This window comes from Monopterus albus, unplaced genomic scaffold (genome assembly GCF_001952655.1).
Source record: "Monopterus albus unplaced genomic scaffold, M_albus_1.0 scaffold2.1, whole genome shotgun sequence".
Lineage (NCBI taxonomy): Eukaryota > Metazoa > Chordata > Actinopteri > Synbranchiformes > Synbranchidae > Monopterus > Monopterus albus.
In genome coordinates this window covers 2336018-2354871 of record NW_018127882.1, presented here as the reverse complement: position 1 = coordinate 2354871, position 18854 = coordinate 2336018, and the positions used below count along the sequence as shown (strand labels likewise).

The following is an 18854-nucleotide window of genomic DNA, read 5'->3' as shown; positions in this document are numbered from 1 at the left end:
GGCGTCCCTGCGGGGGACACAGCCAAGGAAGTGGGGGAATTCAAGCCGGCATCAGGGGCATAGCCATCATCACCGTAGAAGCAGTTGCAGTTGACGTCATTCTTGCAGTCACAGTCTGAGGCAACACCAGCCAGCAGAGAGATTTCTCCATTAGTGCTCACCTAAAAAAAAATGCAAGGTCAGAAAATGAAAGAGGAGAGCTGGTTAATGGTGAGACTGGGAAAAAAGTCACCACACAATGAAAGAAACGTATTACCAAAAGCAAAATTCTTTTTTGAGCTATCAAAACAGAGGACTGGAATAAAAAATAAATGTAAAGGTGCCTGAACTGAATGCAGAGTCTGGAGAATATATCTTAAAAAGAAACCACCCACACCACCTGACCAGCTGTGCTCTCTGTTTTGCAAGCCAAGAAAATAACTTTTGCTAACAAATGTATTCTTCAGCAGCCAGACAGCAAACGGTTCGCAGTACCTGTCTAACCCGGTTGATCTTTTTCTCATCTGTCTCAGCAATGTAGAGGATGCCGGTGTTGGACAGGGCGATGGCGGTAGCGCTCTCCAGAGCGGCGTGGATAGCCAACTTACTGAGACTATAGTCAATACCTGGCACTTGGCAATGCATGGGCCGACCCGCAATAATGCTCACCTGTAGGCAGCAACAGAAAACAGTACATCCTTGATCAAACACTAGTACCAATTTTTACAAAAGCAGAGAGATCTTAACAGTGGTTTGCTATTGAAATAGTGCAGATAACTTTCTATAATGAAGTAAGATTCCAGACAGTAGAATATTCTTAGAGTTAATTAATCTGTAATGTCACCTCCACTGCAAAACTTTGGAAACTAATATAAAATTTGAACTTTTGTTTCTAAATTGGCTTGAGAAAACCTAATTGGGGCAAAGTCCTGTCAAAACCCTAATAGTGAGTGTGGACCCTAAGGGGTTTGCTGTGGTGATCCCTCGCCATGGTGCAGACCTGGTGGTTCTCAGTGATGCGTAGGATGACATTGTTCTCCAGGACATAGAGAGAGTTGTCCATGGGGTTCACTGCTAAGTCTGTGGGCCACTCGAGACGCACCTGGTTGGCAGAAACATAAGATATCCATAAGACAATATCTATGCTGAGTGAGGTGTTTTGGAAGGACGCCAAAGCCCAGACAGGTCTCTTCTTCATTTTTTAAGTGACTGCAGTCTTCACTCTTTTTTGACCCAGTCATTTATCCATGGAGTCTATAATCCCTCCTTAAATCAGTCTCTCCATGACCTCCTGGCTGGCTCACTTCCACACATTCATCATAGCTCAGCACTCACAGGACTGTTAGATCAACATCTATCACGCCATCAGCTCATCTCTATTTCACTTCTTCCTACCTGGCTGACGTCCATGCTGGTGTCACAGCTCAGTGGCCGTACAGCGGTCAGGTCATTGGCCCCCAGCAGAGTGGAGATGATGCCGTTCTGGTCCACCTTGCGGATCATGGTGGCATCCACAAAGTACATCAGCCCATTTTTATCCACAGCGATGCCTGTCAAAGTGGAGACAAACACCATAAGTGACGACTCATAACTCAGGCACTGCGGACAACCCTGAGACATTTTAAGTCAATTAAATGTCACCCTTTCCGTTGGCTGAAAACAGATAGCAGCCCTGTCAGCTGAACTGCTCAATGCTTCATTGAATGAGAGGGAACATGCATTAAAGTGTTAGAGAAGTGTTAGTTTTGGAATGAGTCATCGGGATGCGGAGCTCAGCCAATGTTCTTCCCAGAGGGCAACTGTAGACTGCAAGCAAATTCTTTGGAAAGGCAAATGATCTGTTGCACTCTATTTCCTTTCTTGGTTTCCCATCACTGCATTTTCTTTTGATTGTTGTCACCCTCACCTTTCTACTTTTCATTTGTTTCTACCTTTCTCTGTCTTATCATTTACCAGTGGTGTGAAGTCAGCCTTGTTGGTATAACAGGCAGGTGAGTTTGTTCGAGACAACTGTGCCCCAAAATAACACCGAGATACACGTGAACAGATGGAGAATACAGCGAAGGGCAAGGAGTAAATGAGAGAGAGGCAGGGAGAGAAGGGAGAAACAGGCTGAGAGAGGATGAGCTGATGTGCGCCAGCTGACTTTGCTTGTGACAGGTAAGAGGGAATCAGTGGCTCATTGTCTTCTCCTATCTTTCCCATCTTCTCGTGCAAACAACTACACACACACACACACACACACACAAAGTCTATAACTAACATCTGCAGTCTCACATGTACACACAGTTGTGCATCTGACAGGAAATGTGATAGTTTGACATCCTTGACAGTTTGGTGTCACAGTGTTCTAAGATCCAGTGTTGCACAAAAATAATTCCATTAATAAGTTTAACATTAACCTGGTTTATAACCTCCTTCTGTCTCTGTCCTGCTTTAGTTCAATCACAAGATGGAACATTATGAAAAAAAAAGCAATATTCTTATCAAGGGGGCTTCAATTTACATATCTCGTGCTCTGAACTATAGATCTTGATCTACAATAAGTGTAGGTCTGCCAGAGAAAATCACATAGGACATTTTCGTTCATCTGAAAATAAGCTAAAAATGAACTTAAATGCATGAAGTAAGATACAGTACTAATATTAACAGTGGTTCTATAATAATGATTAAATGTAATTGTTATATACACTAGTGTTGCAATTTTCACTCTAAATTTTTTTGATAATTCAATTAATTTAGTTAATAAAATGTCAGGATAAAATAAAAATTCCCCACATTCATGACCTACCATGACACAAGGCAACATCTTTAAATGTCTCATTTTGTCCGAGCAACAGTACAAAACAGACAAAAGCCGCAAACCCTCACTTTTTAGAAGTGGAATCAGAAAATTACAACATTTTTGCTTGATAATTGGCTAAAAAAATATTCAGTTGCCAAAATACTTAGGGATTTTTAGGCTTGTTGTCAGCTGCTCACCTTTAGGGCTCATAAGTGTAGCTTCAGTGGCTTTGCCACCATCGCCGCAACGCTCATCGAAGGGCAGACACTGCTCCCCTGTCCCAGCCACCACTTCAGCATTGTCTGCTAGCAGGCGGCCTCCCATTAACGAGCGAACACGATAAATTCGCCTGGAGTTGGTGTCTGAGATGAACAGTGCCCCAGATACTGGATCCACTGCCAGGAAGTACTTATGGGTTGGATTATTACTATGGTGATAGAAAAAAAGACATGATCATTATGTCAGTGAATAGCTTGGGTTTGGATTTTCATTAAAGATGATTTCAGGTGCTTTTGCTCTTGTCACTGGAATATGCACTTGAAACTTTTAATGTCTTGTTTTGAGGATTTTACCTGTGTCTGAAATCCTTGTTTCTTCAAGGGAGAGAATGAGATAAAAGCACAACAAAACAAATGTTAATTCACACGGTCTGTGGAGAGCAACCTACAGAGAGCATCATAAACCTGGTTATGGTGTGAACAGCAGAATTTAAACATGGATAAAAACACCCTGGACAAATGGTAACACATACAGTGTAAAATATTCCTGCTTCAGTCTTGGCATCCCTAGTGTCTCACCTCATTTCTTGGTTCCAGTGAGGATAAAATCCTATGTGGTCTATGCTTTTTAGCTTTACAGTAAAGTAATTGACGCTTCTTTTTCTATCCATAACATCAAAAAATCCTCTAAATCCCAATCTGCTGTTTTATTTTACCTCAATTCCAAGATGCCAGTTGTGTTCATAGATGGGTAGACCCTCCGTACAAAGTTGAGGTCCCCAACATAGAGGCTACCATCAATGCCCATTGCAAGGGCAACCGGGGCCAGCAACTTGTTGCCATCTGCAAGGCCGTTACAGCTGGGGCAGGAGATGCTGCGCCTTCGGCCATTTCCCATGATGCTGGTAATTACCGGGGGCTGCTCTGTCACAAAGATGTTCTCACCGCTTCCTTTGTGAAGAATGCCTGGAAGTGGAGAGAAACATCAGAAGATCAGGATCAGCATTTTGTTATAGACTGAAATATCTCAATAGCCACATTATTACATGGATTACTATGAAATCTAATAGCTTAAAGTGGATGGAATCTAATGACTTTGGTTATTCTTGGGATTTTCATTTGTCCCCTGAATACATTTATGGGAGTAAGTATAATGTCTTGGTAACTACTGGATGGATTGCCAATGAGCCTGTTAGCATGATGACATTAGCATTTAGATGCTAGTGTGACTCTTAGTCTTGTGAATAAATTATTTTCTTAGCATAGATTCTGTTATCAAGTAAAATGCACAAAGATGCAATTAAAGCAGTTTACTGGCATGTGTTTACTTGTGTGTTCCATTCATCAGTGTAGTTCACGAGCAGCTGGTATTGGTGACATTTTATTATTTTGGCATATCATTAGTCTTTTTAATGGTTCAAGCGAAACAGTGTAGCATTGCATCATTCTCAGGAAAAACATGACTCTACTGAACAGCTGGCTAACATGAGTGATGAGGATAAGAGAGGCGTGAAAATATTACCATACTTCTAGATAGACTACGGACCTTCGGTTCTTCAGCCTTGTCCATTTCATTAATAAACTGATTGTCACAGAAGGTGAACATCAGGGCATTAGCCCATTTATATTTCCATGTTTATAATGGTATAGTAGATGATTTGACGAGAATAACTCCCACTCGCCCACCACCACAGAGATTCTGAACCAGTTTCTGGGAAAGGTTACCTCTCCCCTCCACCCCCCAAACATCAAGCATTGCTCTAGTAGCTGCCGCTGATTGGTTGGCACACATTCACGCAGTAGGGCTGGCGGGAGTGGATGAGGGAGTCAAACTAAGTGAGACAACAAGAGCTTTTCCTGTGAAAATCCTCACTGACAGGTAAAAAGAGAAATCTGGCAACCCCATGTGAACCACAGGAAGCACAGTGTGGTCTACACCCTCCTCCCCAAACAATAGCAAGTTTAGTGAGATATATGGTATTGTAAACCTGTTACACATGGGGGAATTTGTTAAATATAAACTAGAAGGAAAAACTGGAAATGTCTGTGTGCAAATATCAGGGGATATGTACAGTATACTTACCACTGCGTGTGTTGAGTATATGGTGCTTGTCAAATGACCAGCCCCCTAGATTTGTGGGTTCCAGTTCATAGCCTTGCAGAATGACTGTCCTCTTCTCCCAGAGGATGAGACTGGCACAGGACTCATACTCATAGCCCACCGACACTACATAGAGAAAAAGGTAGAAGCAAGAGGAATACAGAGAGAGATGGGGCACAGAAGGAAGCAATAAAAAAAACTGTAAAAACCTGATAAAAGAGAGGAAGAGATGCTATATAAAACTTCAGAGCATAACCTTCCAAGTTCATTTAAGTTGTGAAATCTGTGATACACAGAGAAGCTAGTTAGCACCTGTACTAAAATCTGCACTCACACCTAACACTTTCGCATGCTGCTAAATCAATTAAAAACATTGATAATTGGACAGATTGCCCAATGGGCCTTTCAACCTACAGGTCTTGTCGATTGCTGTGGTGAAAAGGCTGCTGGTGGAAATGCTGACTGGGTCTCAATTGAGTTGGATAAATGTCCAAGTAAGGAAATTGAGCTGAGGAAAGTACTGTACTCTACGCTTAGGCACTTCTTGAGTGTGTTTGCATGTGTATGTACAAAGGTTCAGAAACTATTTATTCTTTCATCACTTCAATTTGCCAGTGGTGGATTCCAATCATGTTCTATAGACATGTCAAGGAAAATTCAAGGATGAACCTGAACACAATGTGCCACAACAAAGCATCTCTGTCTACTTATATAAATGAAATATTTCAGTTTTTGATTGGAATACATTTACACACAAAAAAAAAAATGTTTTGACTTTGTCATTATAGGCCATTGAGTCCAGATTGATGGCCACTGAAAACTGAATTTACACTCATCGGCCACTTTGTTAGGTACACCTGTACAATTGTATGCAATTCAATGCAACACTTCCACCTTAGCATCTGTGTTTAAGAAGCTTAAACAGTTTCGGTTTTTGGTAAAACTGTCACAAATATATCAGTTCAAATATACATTATATTTTTCTCCTCCGCAGCTACATGCATGAGAGGGTCAGAATATTAGGAACACCTCTGAATATAATGCAGTCCAGCACAACTCCACCTTTAACTAGGACCTCAATAATAAACATATAATTGAATTTATACATTTATAACAATTTCACCAAAAACTGAAACATTTTGAGTTTCATAAGCACAGATGCTAAGGAGGAACTGTTGCATTTAGGTGCATACAACTGTACAGATATACCTAATAAAGTGGCCAGTGAGTGTACAACACAATAAATCTGCAGAAAGCGAAGATGCCTGATTCTTTTCTGAAAGCACCGTACGGTACTTTGGATGTGTGCACGTGCTATTGTGTTCCTACTTGTTAAAACAAAGAGTGTGTTAACACATCAACTCCCACTTGAGCCACAGTGAGAGTACTGTTGCCAGCACCTTTTCAGCTTCACAGCAAATAACAGTGTAAGCCTGCATACCTGTATCCACACTTAGCAAAACATAACCTAATCATAAACCATGTGCAGGGTAAGATTTTTTTTTATATAATTTGAGATATGTAAAATTACACTTATACTAGGAAACTTTGGGATCTTTGAGTGAATGTCATTTCCCTAACAGTATGTCCCTCATGGTTTTAGTCCACACTAATGTCGGCTGCATCTGTGGCCTGACAGGAGTGTTTGGCTGACAGCATCTGTGAGTGACTGTGACAGCAGAATATAATAGCACTGAGGTTCCCCTGGACTCCTGCTCACTGCTCCAGCAGCTAACTACTAACTCACCCTGATGGCTAATAACCCTTCACCACAGTTACAGCTGGCTGACTGAACCGCATGCAACCTCAATGGAAAATAGACTTCTGAAAAGAAAAAAAATCCACTTAACTGTGGCTATACTGCACAGTGGACAAGGGCTGGGTTTTGGTGTATTATCTCTCCTTCAAGTTTTCTAATTAGCACTCTCTCCCTCGGTCTCTCTGGCTAAGCTTCTAATTTATTCAGTGAGTGCAGGCCTAAAAAAAACCTAAAAACAAAAAAACACCCCACTTCCCCAACACAGCTCCTCCGTCCATCCCTTCCACTCACCAACAGCTTCAGAAAGCCCATAGACCCTTTGCCCGTATGCATCGGTCTTGTCCCAGATATAGGTGTAGGCCAAGTTAGGTGAGGCGTGGAACCACTTCTGGAAGAGGTGGCCCTCAACTGCTACCATGAGGTGAACCTTCAGGAGGCCCATGGACACTACGGCTGGAGTCATGGTCACCTTGAGCAGGGAGCGGTAACCCTGTGTCCTGGAGCTTAAGTAGCACAGCTTTAGACTTGTGCCAGGCACCTCGATCTGCTCATGCAGCACCTGGAAGACAAAGAGAGGAGATGACAGAAGAGAGGGATTAGGATGGATTAGAGAGTGAGGGAGTAATGGGGGTCACGCTTCCACTGAGGGCTGAAGGATGAAAAAGTGGAATAAAAACAATGAATGAAATAAAGAAATACAGAAAGAGGGAACAAATTGGGGGGAAGCTATGGAAGCAAACGGAGAAAGAGACAGGCATTTAGGAGAGTGGGAAGAGAGCTAGGGAACCAGAAGGAAGATTAGCTGGCTGCCAGAGGTCAGTGGTACTGCACCTGTGTCTCCGGTATGATGGGTTTCTCCCCTGGCTTGGAGCTGAAGAAGGAGGAGAGAGGGGATGCAATCACAAGAGGGTCAGGCCTGACGAAGCCGCTCAGGTCACATCCCGGGATCGTGTTCTCTTCTGTCTTAAGCACCAGAGTGTCCATAGCATAAAACTGGCTCCAGGGCAGCCACACGGTGCGCTCCTGGCTCAGGAAGGGGGCACGCTCGAACCGCAGAGTCAGTGATGCCCCACCATTAGCTATCAGGTCAAACCTGGAGAGGTTTGCGAGAAGAGGATGGAAATGAGGTACAGGTGGGGAGTGGTGTGGTGGGTGGCCTCATACACTGCTAGTGCTTCTCTTCTAATTTAATATTTACTCCACTGCTTTCGAAATAATTCAACATTAAAATCACCTGAAATAAATATTTCAACATTATTCCATTACAGTACAATAAACATTTCCAGCACACTTGTCTAGACAGTCAGTTTAGACAACAGGTAAAGGTTGGGAAAAATTAGTATCAGTGTTAGAACACTTGTCTCAGCACAGAAGCAATTTCTTTACAGCAGAGGTTCTCCTTTAATCTTTGGTCACCAAAGTATGGTTAACAGCTGTGGGGTAATAATTAGTGTAGAAAAAAGGTCACATTCACATGTTTGTCATTTATTTCTTTAAAAGCGTCTGGAACTGCTGTGGCCAAGAGCTTCTAACAACTGCAAGAAAATACCACTCATCAAAACTAAACAAGGTCAGGCAGGCACTACAGAACATGTTCGCTCAAGTCACAAGTCCATGACACTGGCAAGTAAGTGCCCCTGAAATATAAGGTCAATTAAATGTTACCAGAAGTTCAGATGTTTCACTGTCAGATTGGTCTAACTGAAAGAAAATGCAGCAACAAAACAATTGATAAGAGGAGGAGAGGGCTTAAAGAACCTGAGACAGGAAACAGAAATTACAAATTTAATGAGCAGAGGTCAGTCTGAGAAAGCACTGAATCAGACTTTAAAATAACACGCTACGGATGTCAGCCAGACAAATTCATTATAACTTGTACTTTGGGGAAATTGGACAGAAAAGGCACATTAAAGTAGCCTAGCACTTCCCGGAAATCTGAATTCCTGTAGAAGATATAGAAAGACATGTCAGGTGAGTTAACCAAATGTGTTTGGAAAGTGGCTATTACAGAAAAAGATTATGGCACTTAGAAACCCACAGTTTCAAGGTTCTTTCTGCTTTTATCACATTACATACATGGCCATTATGTTTGGTTTCACATATTGTAACATGTTTATTCTGAGTGAAACCTCTACTATTGTAGCACATAAAATTTTTAGCAAACATCTGACTGGTAGGATATATTGTATTATTTACACTGTTTTCATGTGTCACATTTTCCCATTGTCTTCATTGAAGTGCAAATGTTTTCACCTCAGTTATCACTTTCATTAATATCTTTTCACTTAGGGAATGTGTAGTGTTTTAATTCTCAGTTATGTTGTTCTTGGTAAATACATTTATTCTTACTTAAAATCCCACTTCTTTGTGGCATCTAATTATTTGTGGTTTCAACAGCCTAGTTTCCTCTTGGGATCATTAAAGCTTTGTAATCTAATCTAATCTAATCTAATCTAATCTAATCTAATCTAATAATACAGCCTGTGGGATGAGGTAGTTTCAGTTTCAGCAAGATGTGCTGGGTATCTGTTATACATACATTCCATCCTGCCGTGTCAGTGTGTATCCGTAGTGGGGGTAGTTGACAAAAGACACGTTCACCCCCACCAAAGGGGTTCCATCTGTAGTCAACACTTGACCCCGGATTAGAGATGCCAAACTGGAAGAAGACAGAAAAGACAGGGTGAGAGAGCGATCGTCGACCTATCAGTGCAATCTTCCCACCTATCAGTCATCTGGTTTGATTAATCTCTCCATCTTTCAATCATCCAGTTTGCCAATTCATTTATTGCTCTGGTCTTCCACAACTCATTAATTAGAAACAATCAGCAACCCCCGCCATCTAGATTAGCGCACGTCAATCATGTAAACAAACCGCTACATTGTAGATGTCTACGTTTGTGTACGACCGCGTGCGTGAGTGGCTGCATCCTAGAGAACTGATACACACAGAATAATGCTTAAACATTTTTGTGCATCATCATCATTATGATGGGTTGTTTCCTTTGAAACATCTCCGTGTGTAAATCCATGCAGACAAGAATGAGCACCATGGACAAGGTTTCATGGCTCCACTGACCCTTATGGGAGAATCTCGGTTTGGTCTGCCTTTGGCTCTGGGTTGGCTCTGTGAACCACTCTGAAGTCTATTTAAACTCATGTTATTAAATTGGATGTTGGTATATTTTTCAAGGCATACCTTATAGGAGCAACATTCAGTCTCACATCCATTTCCTTTAACATAACTAGCAACCAATGAAAGAAAAAAACCCCACTATACTCCCAAATGATGAATACAAGTGTTTGTTTGGTATTAATTATTCTCTCCATAATGGTTGTCTAGGTTACATAGTAACCTGTCTTTGTCCCTGTTTGATTTTCTGTCATACCTGGAGTTGAAGGGGTTTTCCCCAGGGATGATGTGGGTGCTGTCCCTCCCCACAAGCATCTTGACACGATCGTAGAAGGAGCGGACGCGGGGCTGGGACATCGGGCTCTGCTGAATCACTTGCAGCGGGTCTCGTGAGCCACGGCACAGTGGGCTGTTCTGACAGGGACTCTGGATGCAGCAGTCTGGGTCCATGCAGTCTGTTAGTCCATCTGAGACAGGACAGAGCACCAGTGACGGATGCAAAAAAGCTACCTCTACTTCTTCATTTGTCGATACAATATTCTCATATTATTTTGTTTCCTTCACCAAGGAAAGTTAAATTTTGCCATCCATAGTGAGGGCTCCTCTCATGAGACTACAATCCTAATTTTATTTCTTGTTTTAATTCATTATTTCTTCTCTATTGTCCACTGTTTCATTCAAAGGTATTTTTGTGCAAGGGGGATCTGTAAGTAAAGGTACAGCAAAATTTCTCCTGCTCCCCTTAGTTTACCTCCTTCATTGTCCTTGTTGTCGGCACAGGAGGTCTCCATGGCAACACTGCAGCCAGGGCCCCTCCAGCCTGTCTGGCATTCACAGTGCCAGCTCTGCTGTCCCATGGTGCACTGGCCGTTTCCGTTACACAAGTTAGGACAGCCGTCTGTGAGAGAGGACAGGAGGGAGGGAAGGAGGCGGGGGGGCAGATTGAGGAGGAAGGAAAAGGGGAGAGATGATGGAAGGTTGTTGTCTGTTTGTTTTGCCATCAATGATACACAGATGAACATATTCTTACACACACACTCATATGGTTATGATAGACCAATGAGCCTCACTCAATTTAATAACTACACAGTTGCAAACTCTATTGATTGTTCAAGAATCAGTTTAATTCAGCAGGTCAATTTTCATGCACTCCGTACAATCAGTATGTCTCTACACCTGTGGGATGGTTGCTAAAGTGTGTGTGCGTGGCTAGAGGTGGATAGATCACTTGATTCACTTACTTGACAGAGCCCCACCCGATCATCACTCTCTGGCTCTCCCTCTTGCAGTCTCTCTCTCTTACTTATGATTCAGTGTAGGTAATGGGATTCTGATGGCCTGAGAGTAATGCTTTCTCATGAGAGAATGGGATTATGTTCGACAGAGTGTGTGTGTGCGCATGTATATATGTGTGACTGTGTGGTGGCTGTCTATGAACTAATAAACCTTCACTTTAACTTATGCAAAAAGTCCTACCAGAGTCTAAGGCCCTGGAGCCAGTTAAGTTCTGTAACTAGCACAGCGGGGCCACCCTCAACTCTAGAGTGACTTTAAGCCAAGGAAAAGCTGACATTTAAAGGCCCTCTGGATAAAGAAATATGTAATTACAGAGTACAGTACCATTCTGTCAAAGTAACATTATTAGATAACTTTGTGTTGCTGGAATAATAGAGACATTTTGAAGGAATAGGTGAACTTTTTGAGAAATAGATTTTATTTCAAGAGTTCCATGAGAAGGTCTGAGAAGAAACATCTTATTGGCTTGCACATTCAGTAGAAGCCAGAAGCCTTAGCTTAGCATGAAGGTTAGAAACAGAGGGAAATAGCTGGCAGTGACTTCCTGGAGCCTTGCTGCCAAAATTGTCAGGCAACCAGTAAAGACTCAAGGAATATATTGGTCCCAGCCCAGAAAATTAACCCTCCATAACACCGCAACTTGTCATTGTTACACTCTGTGGTAGCGTTTTCTCCTATTTCTAGGCTTTATGCTAAACTAAATACCTGCTGGCTTCAGAGAGATATGAGAGTGCTATCAATCTTCTCATCTAGCTCTCATCAAGACAGCAAATAAAGAAAACTGAAAAGAGGTTAAACAATTTAAAGCAATGTTTTCTCTGTTAGAATAATTTCACTAATTGGGTCTAAATAAGAACATTCATTAAATGCTAAAAATAAACATTTTTGCATTTGCATCCAGACAATGTTGCCCATCAATGTCCTTTGACTCCTGGGCCACCTTACAATTTTCCCATATTGCTCTAAAATCACACCTTACTGGCTCTGACACAAGACTGCGTGTTTTCCACATTATAATCTATCAGGGAGATGGAAAAGAGACATGACAACACACAGTGACAATGTTTTCTCAAGCAGCACAAAGAGCACCACACAAACTTGTCACAGTGATTTCCTCTTCAGTAAATGAAGGAACGGGATGTGACACACTTAAGTCTACCCACGGGAGATGGAGGAAAAGACAGGGTTGACTGATAAAACAATATGTGCATGCACGCAAAGGCACTCATTTACAAACACGCACACAAACACACACCCAGCATGACGCGCCCTAGAGATATGACCTGACATTTCCCACTCAGTAGTAGTGTGCCGACACAGAGTGAGGAAGGACAAAGTAAGCCAGTAAGAGATTATGAATATGAAATGCTTTTTATCGAGTCCTTCTCAGTAGATTAATGAACATATTTTCACTCACGTTGCACTGTAGGATTTTACCCTCTAACAAATCGTTGCATCAATAAAACCATGCATTATGAATACAAATAGCGCAATCTAAACCGTGGCAGCAGCTAAATTAACAAGCATTTCACCCCGATTGGCATTTTATCATATGTCTCAACCACCAGGTGATGAAGGAAAGTCAACAAAGGACTTTGAAAAATACAGTGTGGCATCTTGTTTGAATCCCAAGAAGAGGGGAAGGAGGGGAGGCAGAGAAGCTTAACCGCGTTTTCAGCTCAACGAGAGGAATCAAATCAAAGGTTTCTATCTTTAATTATTACCATTTTCTGCATCAGGGGATTGCTCATGACGCTGTATTAACAGGCAGGCTGAAATAGATTGTCCCCATGTATTGAGCACAGGGAACAAAAGCAGTTAGCAGTGATTGCCTGTTAAATGGAGTTGCATTTAAAGCAGCCAAATACTTATGAAGCACCCAGACAGGACAATCCATAGTGGGCATTGATCGGCTTGCTGGTCAGGCTGGCATGAGGCTCCTCTCTCTTTAATGCCAGGGCCGAGTCGATACCCCCTCATACTAACTAGAATAAAGCAGGATTTCAGAAACTATTAAGCCCACCCTCCTCACTAATGTAGTTGGACTCAGATGAAATCCCCTTAAAAAGGAGAAGAAATTGCCTTGGGTTATGGGTCAGCACACACACTCTTATGTGCTGCAGTGTGTGTGTGTGTGTTTGTGTGGTGTGTGTCGGGGTATATGACTGGATAGAGAAAGATACTGTGTAAGACAGAGGATGAAGTGAGAGACTGGCATAGACAGACACAGAGAGAAAGGAGGAGAACAAAGTACATAAAAGAAAGAAAGTTGAGACACTGAGAAAAAGTTCGAGCAGTCTCTCCATTGCCCTCATTTCCAGCTCGGGCTCCTCTAAAGGTCATAAAGTAAAGGTCACCACCATAAATCCAAGACTGCTTCTTAGAGATGAACCAGATAACTTTGCACTTTCTCAGTAAACCTTCACTCATCTACTCCTCCTTTTCTTAATAAGCTATATCTTAGAAAATGCATTGATTGTTTTACTCCACAGGTTCTCTGACCTGTCTCTTTGCTTCCCTTTGGCTCCATTTTGTTCTCTACCTTCCCTCTCTGTCTCTTGTTCCCTCTTTAACCCTGCAATTTACCTTTTCTCTGGGATGGCTCTTCATAAAACAATGAGAGCTACTCCATTAAGTGTAGAGGGTGAGAGGACACTCTCAACAGTGCTCCAGGGACCTGTACTGTCAGGTAATCTGTGCCGCTCTGTGTAACCCGACAGAAGTTCAGCTGCGGGGCTATCTATTAAGAATTCTTGCTGTGCGTATGAGACAACTCACCCCCCGACCTGCACCTTTCTCTGTTTGCATCAGTGTCTTAACCTCAGCTATGATTCTGTTTATCTTTGTGTGATCTACTAAACTGTGCGTTTTCTTTTCTTGGCCTTGGTTTAAGATGATGGGTTTGAATTAAGACTGCATGATCACTTAGTCAAATGCACAAACACACACACACACACACACACACACACACACACACAAAATAATTTTATTAGCCACTGTACCATGGCTGCAACTGTTGCCACAAATACCCAAATGTAAACACACACACACTCAACAGCTCTGTATTTTTTGACACCACATTAAGGCCTCGCATCAGTGGTGTATGAAATTCACCAATTACCTCAAAAGTTCTTTACGGCTTTCCTCATTTTCTCCTTGTGTGAAGCAGCTGTACATGACTAGAATGCCTGAGCAGAGTTATGTGTTTGTGTTTCCACAGCAGAAATACAGAGAAGAACACGCTCACACTCATGCACATCCACACATATTCACAGCACAGGTCCTCAACACTGCTGATACCACACTAGGCTCTACGGTACCCCACAACACATCGAGGCTCAATGACAGCTAACCCCTGGTGTAGTGCGCTGCTGTAAATGGGAGTGCACTACATGTAGGGAGTTATCATTGAGGCTGGCGCCCTGATCTATTGACAGATAGCACCACAGTGTCTACAGAGCCAAGCCAGGCCAAAACCCACAAATGCAGCAGCTAGCTTCTACCACCACAGGCTAAGAAACAAAACACCAGATTCAGATACGGTACCTGCTTTGTCAACCATGCTCCCATGGTCTGCAGTGGGAGAAAACGTGCAAAAGGTAAGAGATGGCGAGAGTATTTTTTAAATAAATGCAAGCAACATCATGCAAAGCTGAAATGTGCAACAGGCAGGCTGAGATAAGCTAACACAGAGCGCCTGGTGCTAGTGAAGTGTGCTTTGCACCAAGCTGAGGCCTGACAACTCTTTCATCTTAGGCTGATGCTGCAGTCAAAGCTGCCCTACTTTCTGATGGGGAAAATGGGGAGATCATAAACTGTTATTTCCCTGTGTGTATCTGTGTGTTGGCATGCCTGTGTGTATGTGTTGCTTTGTGTGTATTTTGGTGCTTGTTTGTTTGTTTGTTTATTTTTGTGTGTGTGTATCAGTTTGCAATCACAGTGCATGGGATGACAGGGAAATGAGGCTCTGTGTCTGAAAGCACTGCGGGTGAATCAAAGGCATCTGGCACTCATCCGTCCAAAGTGACAGTGATGTCAATATGAGACAGTGACTGACACAAAGTCACACTCACACACACAGTAGCACAACTATGTACATGCACACACACATGCACACGCAAACAATGTGAGAGAGGCATTTTTTGATCACAGTGAGGTGAAGAGTTTTACCTTTCGTCACATAACTTTGGTGTTTCAAAGGCTACAGAAAGACCCTTGGGGTCTGCAGTTAAGAGGCAACCTAAAAATGGCTAAATCCTGCACTTCTGTAATCCTCCCACCCCCACTTCTAAGAAGTTCTCCTTTCTATTCGCCCACAACCTACGTCAGGCCCCTTCTTCGATTCCCTGCGGTCTCCACTTCTCATATCCAGATTCCTTTAACGCAGTGGAAAGGAACTGCCAGTTTAGTCTGACTGGGTGCTCGTGTTTCTGTGCACACCTACGTGTTGACACGCATACATACATCAAACACACACACACCTCCACACACAAATACACATAAGTGCTTACCAATGGTGCAGTGCTCGCCATTCCAGCCCTGGTGACACTGGCACTTCCCATCCTTGCACGTTCCGTGTTTGACACACAGTGGGTTGCAGACACGCTGGTCACAGCCTGTGCCGGTCCAGCCCTCCTCACAGCGACAGGCTCCGCCCATACATACTCCGTGGGTCCCACAGTCAACTGAACACACCTCTGAAGGAAGTGAGAAAAATGTGGGTCACACACTTTGAAATTCTGTTAAGTCTAGTTTGAAAATGCAAATCATAAAATCTGTTTTGTTTTCCATCATGCCATGTGAAGGTGAGTAACAATGTCAAATTACCCTAGCAAGGGCAAAAAAAAAAGCTAGCATGGTCTGTCATGGTGTGGGGTTGTGTCAGTGCCCTTAGAAAAGGTAACTTACACTTCTGTGTAAATTCAAGATGGCATCTTTTCCAGTGACGCCCATACATACAGTATTTCAACTAAACAATGCAAAACCTCATAGTGCACATTACCAAGGCCTGGCTGTGGAGGAAAAGGGTGTGAGTGCTGGATTGGCCTGTCCCCAACAGAGAATGTGTCACATTTTGAAACACAAACTCTGTCAACAAAGACCAAAGACTGTTGCGCACCTTAAGACTTGTTTGCAGGAAGAATAGGACAAAATGACACCTGATACATTTAATCACTTGGTGTCCTCAGATGAGGACACAGATGATTTACAAATCACTATTTTCAGTTAAAATTTTGATTTTACCTACCGTCCCAACTTTTTCTGATTTGGGGCTGTACACTTCTCCGCCATGCACCTTCAATTAAAATCAGTGATTATAGTTGTGTTCAGACAGGGTTTATTTCCTAAGCCTCCATTACAGTCACAATTTGGGAGGCTCAGAAGTTGCAGGGAGCGACAGTGCATGTGGTGAGATGTGACAATCCCACTCATATGCTCGGGACCCCTGATGAGCGAGGAATGCAGTATGTACAGATGTTTTGATACACACTTGCTGAGGGACCCTGCGGTGTAGAACAATGTTGTCTTTATTAAAGTTAAGCATTGCTTCTTTCATGGCAAATGCTGTTTGTGATCCTCAGATGGAAGCATCCTCAGGCTCACATGGTGGAGGTTGTTGTTTCTCCTGCAGTGGTGGCTTAATAGCTTTATTTTACTGAGACGGAGAACTGTGGAAGTTTAGTATTTTATTATATATAGCATTTAAACATGAACTCAGCTAGTTTCATAAGCAATATCCATTATCATGCACAGATTCTAGGCACCCTGTGGTTTCCTCTTGCGCCCACATATAGTTATTATTCACTATTTGGTTAACTGTATCACTATCCACAATGCAAAAACACCTCCAACACTGCATTTACTCATTGAGTTTAAGAAACCTCTTGAATAAGCATTTCACTATTTCTTCTGTACTAAAATCACTCCGTTAGCTCATTGTCAAATTCTAATAATAATCTACTATATAAAGCCCATAATAGTTGCTCCCCTGGTGCATTTTGACAGTTTCACTGAGTACAGTCCAATCACACCAGTAAGATCCAGATGTGGTGAGGAGCCTTTTCCTTTGCTCTCTAAAACAAACAGCCCGATTACCTGAGAACTATCACAACTGTGTTTAAAAGTAAAAAAAAAAAAAAAAAACTGTTTTCTTAGGCTCATGATTATTTGTGTGCCTGTGCCTGTGTGTGGGTCTATATTTGTGGTTTGTAAATGTGGGCTGGCATCGGGGTTTGTCATGTGTTTCTGTGGGTGCTTTTTGTCACATTTTTCTTTTGTTGTTGTTGCTGTTTCGTCTTGTACGTCATGTATTGTATTCTTTTATACATGTTTCTTGATGCTACAGTTACATGAAGCCCATTGTAATAAAATGTGCTATATAAGAAGTACCTTGCATTGCCCATTTTGGGTTTTGAGCACTGCCTTGCTTATCATAAGAAGCTGTCAGAACCACACAGTCTGCTGAGAGAGACGATTTTATAAAGACTTGACAGTAAAAATCTTGTCATATTATATTCCTGTTTGTTCCAGTTTGGCCTAGATGATACAGTTGCTGAAACCTATTTCTGAGCAAGTCTGCATTTTTTGTATATTTTATCCAAGCACAGTTTGAAAACCAAAGCAGTATAAAATAAATTAATTGGCCATGTATCCTTGGGGACCATAACTCTGAATAGACAATGCATAATCAGTAGTGTTATTCTCCTGATTATGACACCCCAAACACACTTTTACATTCAGATCACTAGCTATGAAGTCATACTTACCCATGGAGCAGTCAGGTCCCATCCAGTTGGGGTCACAGCTGCACAGTCCAGTGTCTGGGATGAAGGCCCCATGGCCATGGCACTGGTCCGGGCACTGGGCCCTGGGCAGCTCGCAGTGGAGCCCTCCCCAGCCTGGCTTACAGTGGCACTCCCCGTTCACACAGATGCCATTTTTGGAACATGTCGGATCAAGGCAATCCACTGCAAAAAGCAAGAGACACACTAGTTTGACAAAAAGAAAGAAAAAATACAACAGAAAAAACTGAACAAAAACTAACACAACAACTGATGTTGGATGTAAATTAAATATTATGAGTTTTTATAAAGAAAGAGATGTGACGGAGGACATTTTTATTCTTTGTGTACATAAAAAGATAATGAAATGAAAGAAAACATTACCAGACATATTACTAAGGCAATTAAAGCACACAATAATGAATAGCTGAGTCTATAATTGGGGCATAGCAGCAAATGTGTTCCACTCTGAAAGAGCAGCGAGCCTTGCAGACACATTATTCGGTGTGAGCATTTGCCTGTGTGCAGGAGCATGTATGCATCTGTGTGTATGTGCTAATACATGGGGGAGAATCTAACACTGTCAGTCTGCTGGGTTGACAGTCAGCTCTGAGGCTGAGCAGTGAGTGAAAACCAATTTGACAAATTACCTCCTCCCGGCAAAGTGCCCCCCCCCCCCCTCCTCTAGCCTCCTCCTGTTGTCTCTCATTTTCGCTCTCTCTCTTCGTCCTCTCTGTCTGACACCTCTTTCAACCAGCCCCCCCCCCCCCCCCACATTGTGTCCCCCTGCACCACACTTCA

At 42.5% G+C, this 18854-nt stretch overlaps 1 protein-coding gene across 1 annotated transcript in view; it reads right to left on the bottom strand.

Annotated features, from left to right (window-relative positions):
* Positions 1-18854, bottom strand: part of LOC109955543 (teneurin-2-like) — a 245147-nt gene that overhangs the window by 8544 nt on the left and 217749 nt on the right. Inside the window, 16 exon segments of the mRNA XM_020591803.1 lie at positions 4-161; positions 475-648; positions 980-1081; positions 1375-1529; positions 2962-3191; positions 3337-3357; positions 3699-3948; positions 5066-5209; positions 7134-7401; positions 7674-7935; positions 9382-9501; positions 10232-10442; positions 10727-10873; positions 14818-14844; positions 15783-15968; positions 18039-18239. Of these exon segments, the coding sequence (XP_020447459.1) occupies positions 4-161; positions 475-648; positions 980-1081; positions 1375-1529; positions 2962-3191; positions 3337-3357; positions 3699-3948; positions 5066-5209; positions 7134-7401; positions 7674-7935; positions 9382-9501; positions 10232-10442; positions 10727-10873; positions 14818-14844; positions 15783-15968; positions 18039-18239 (2656 nt within the window).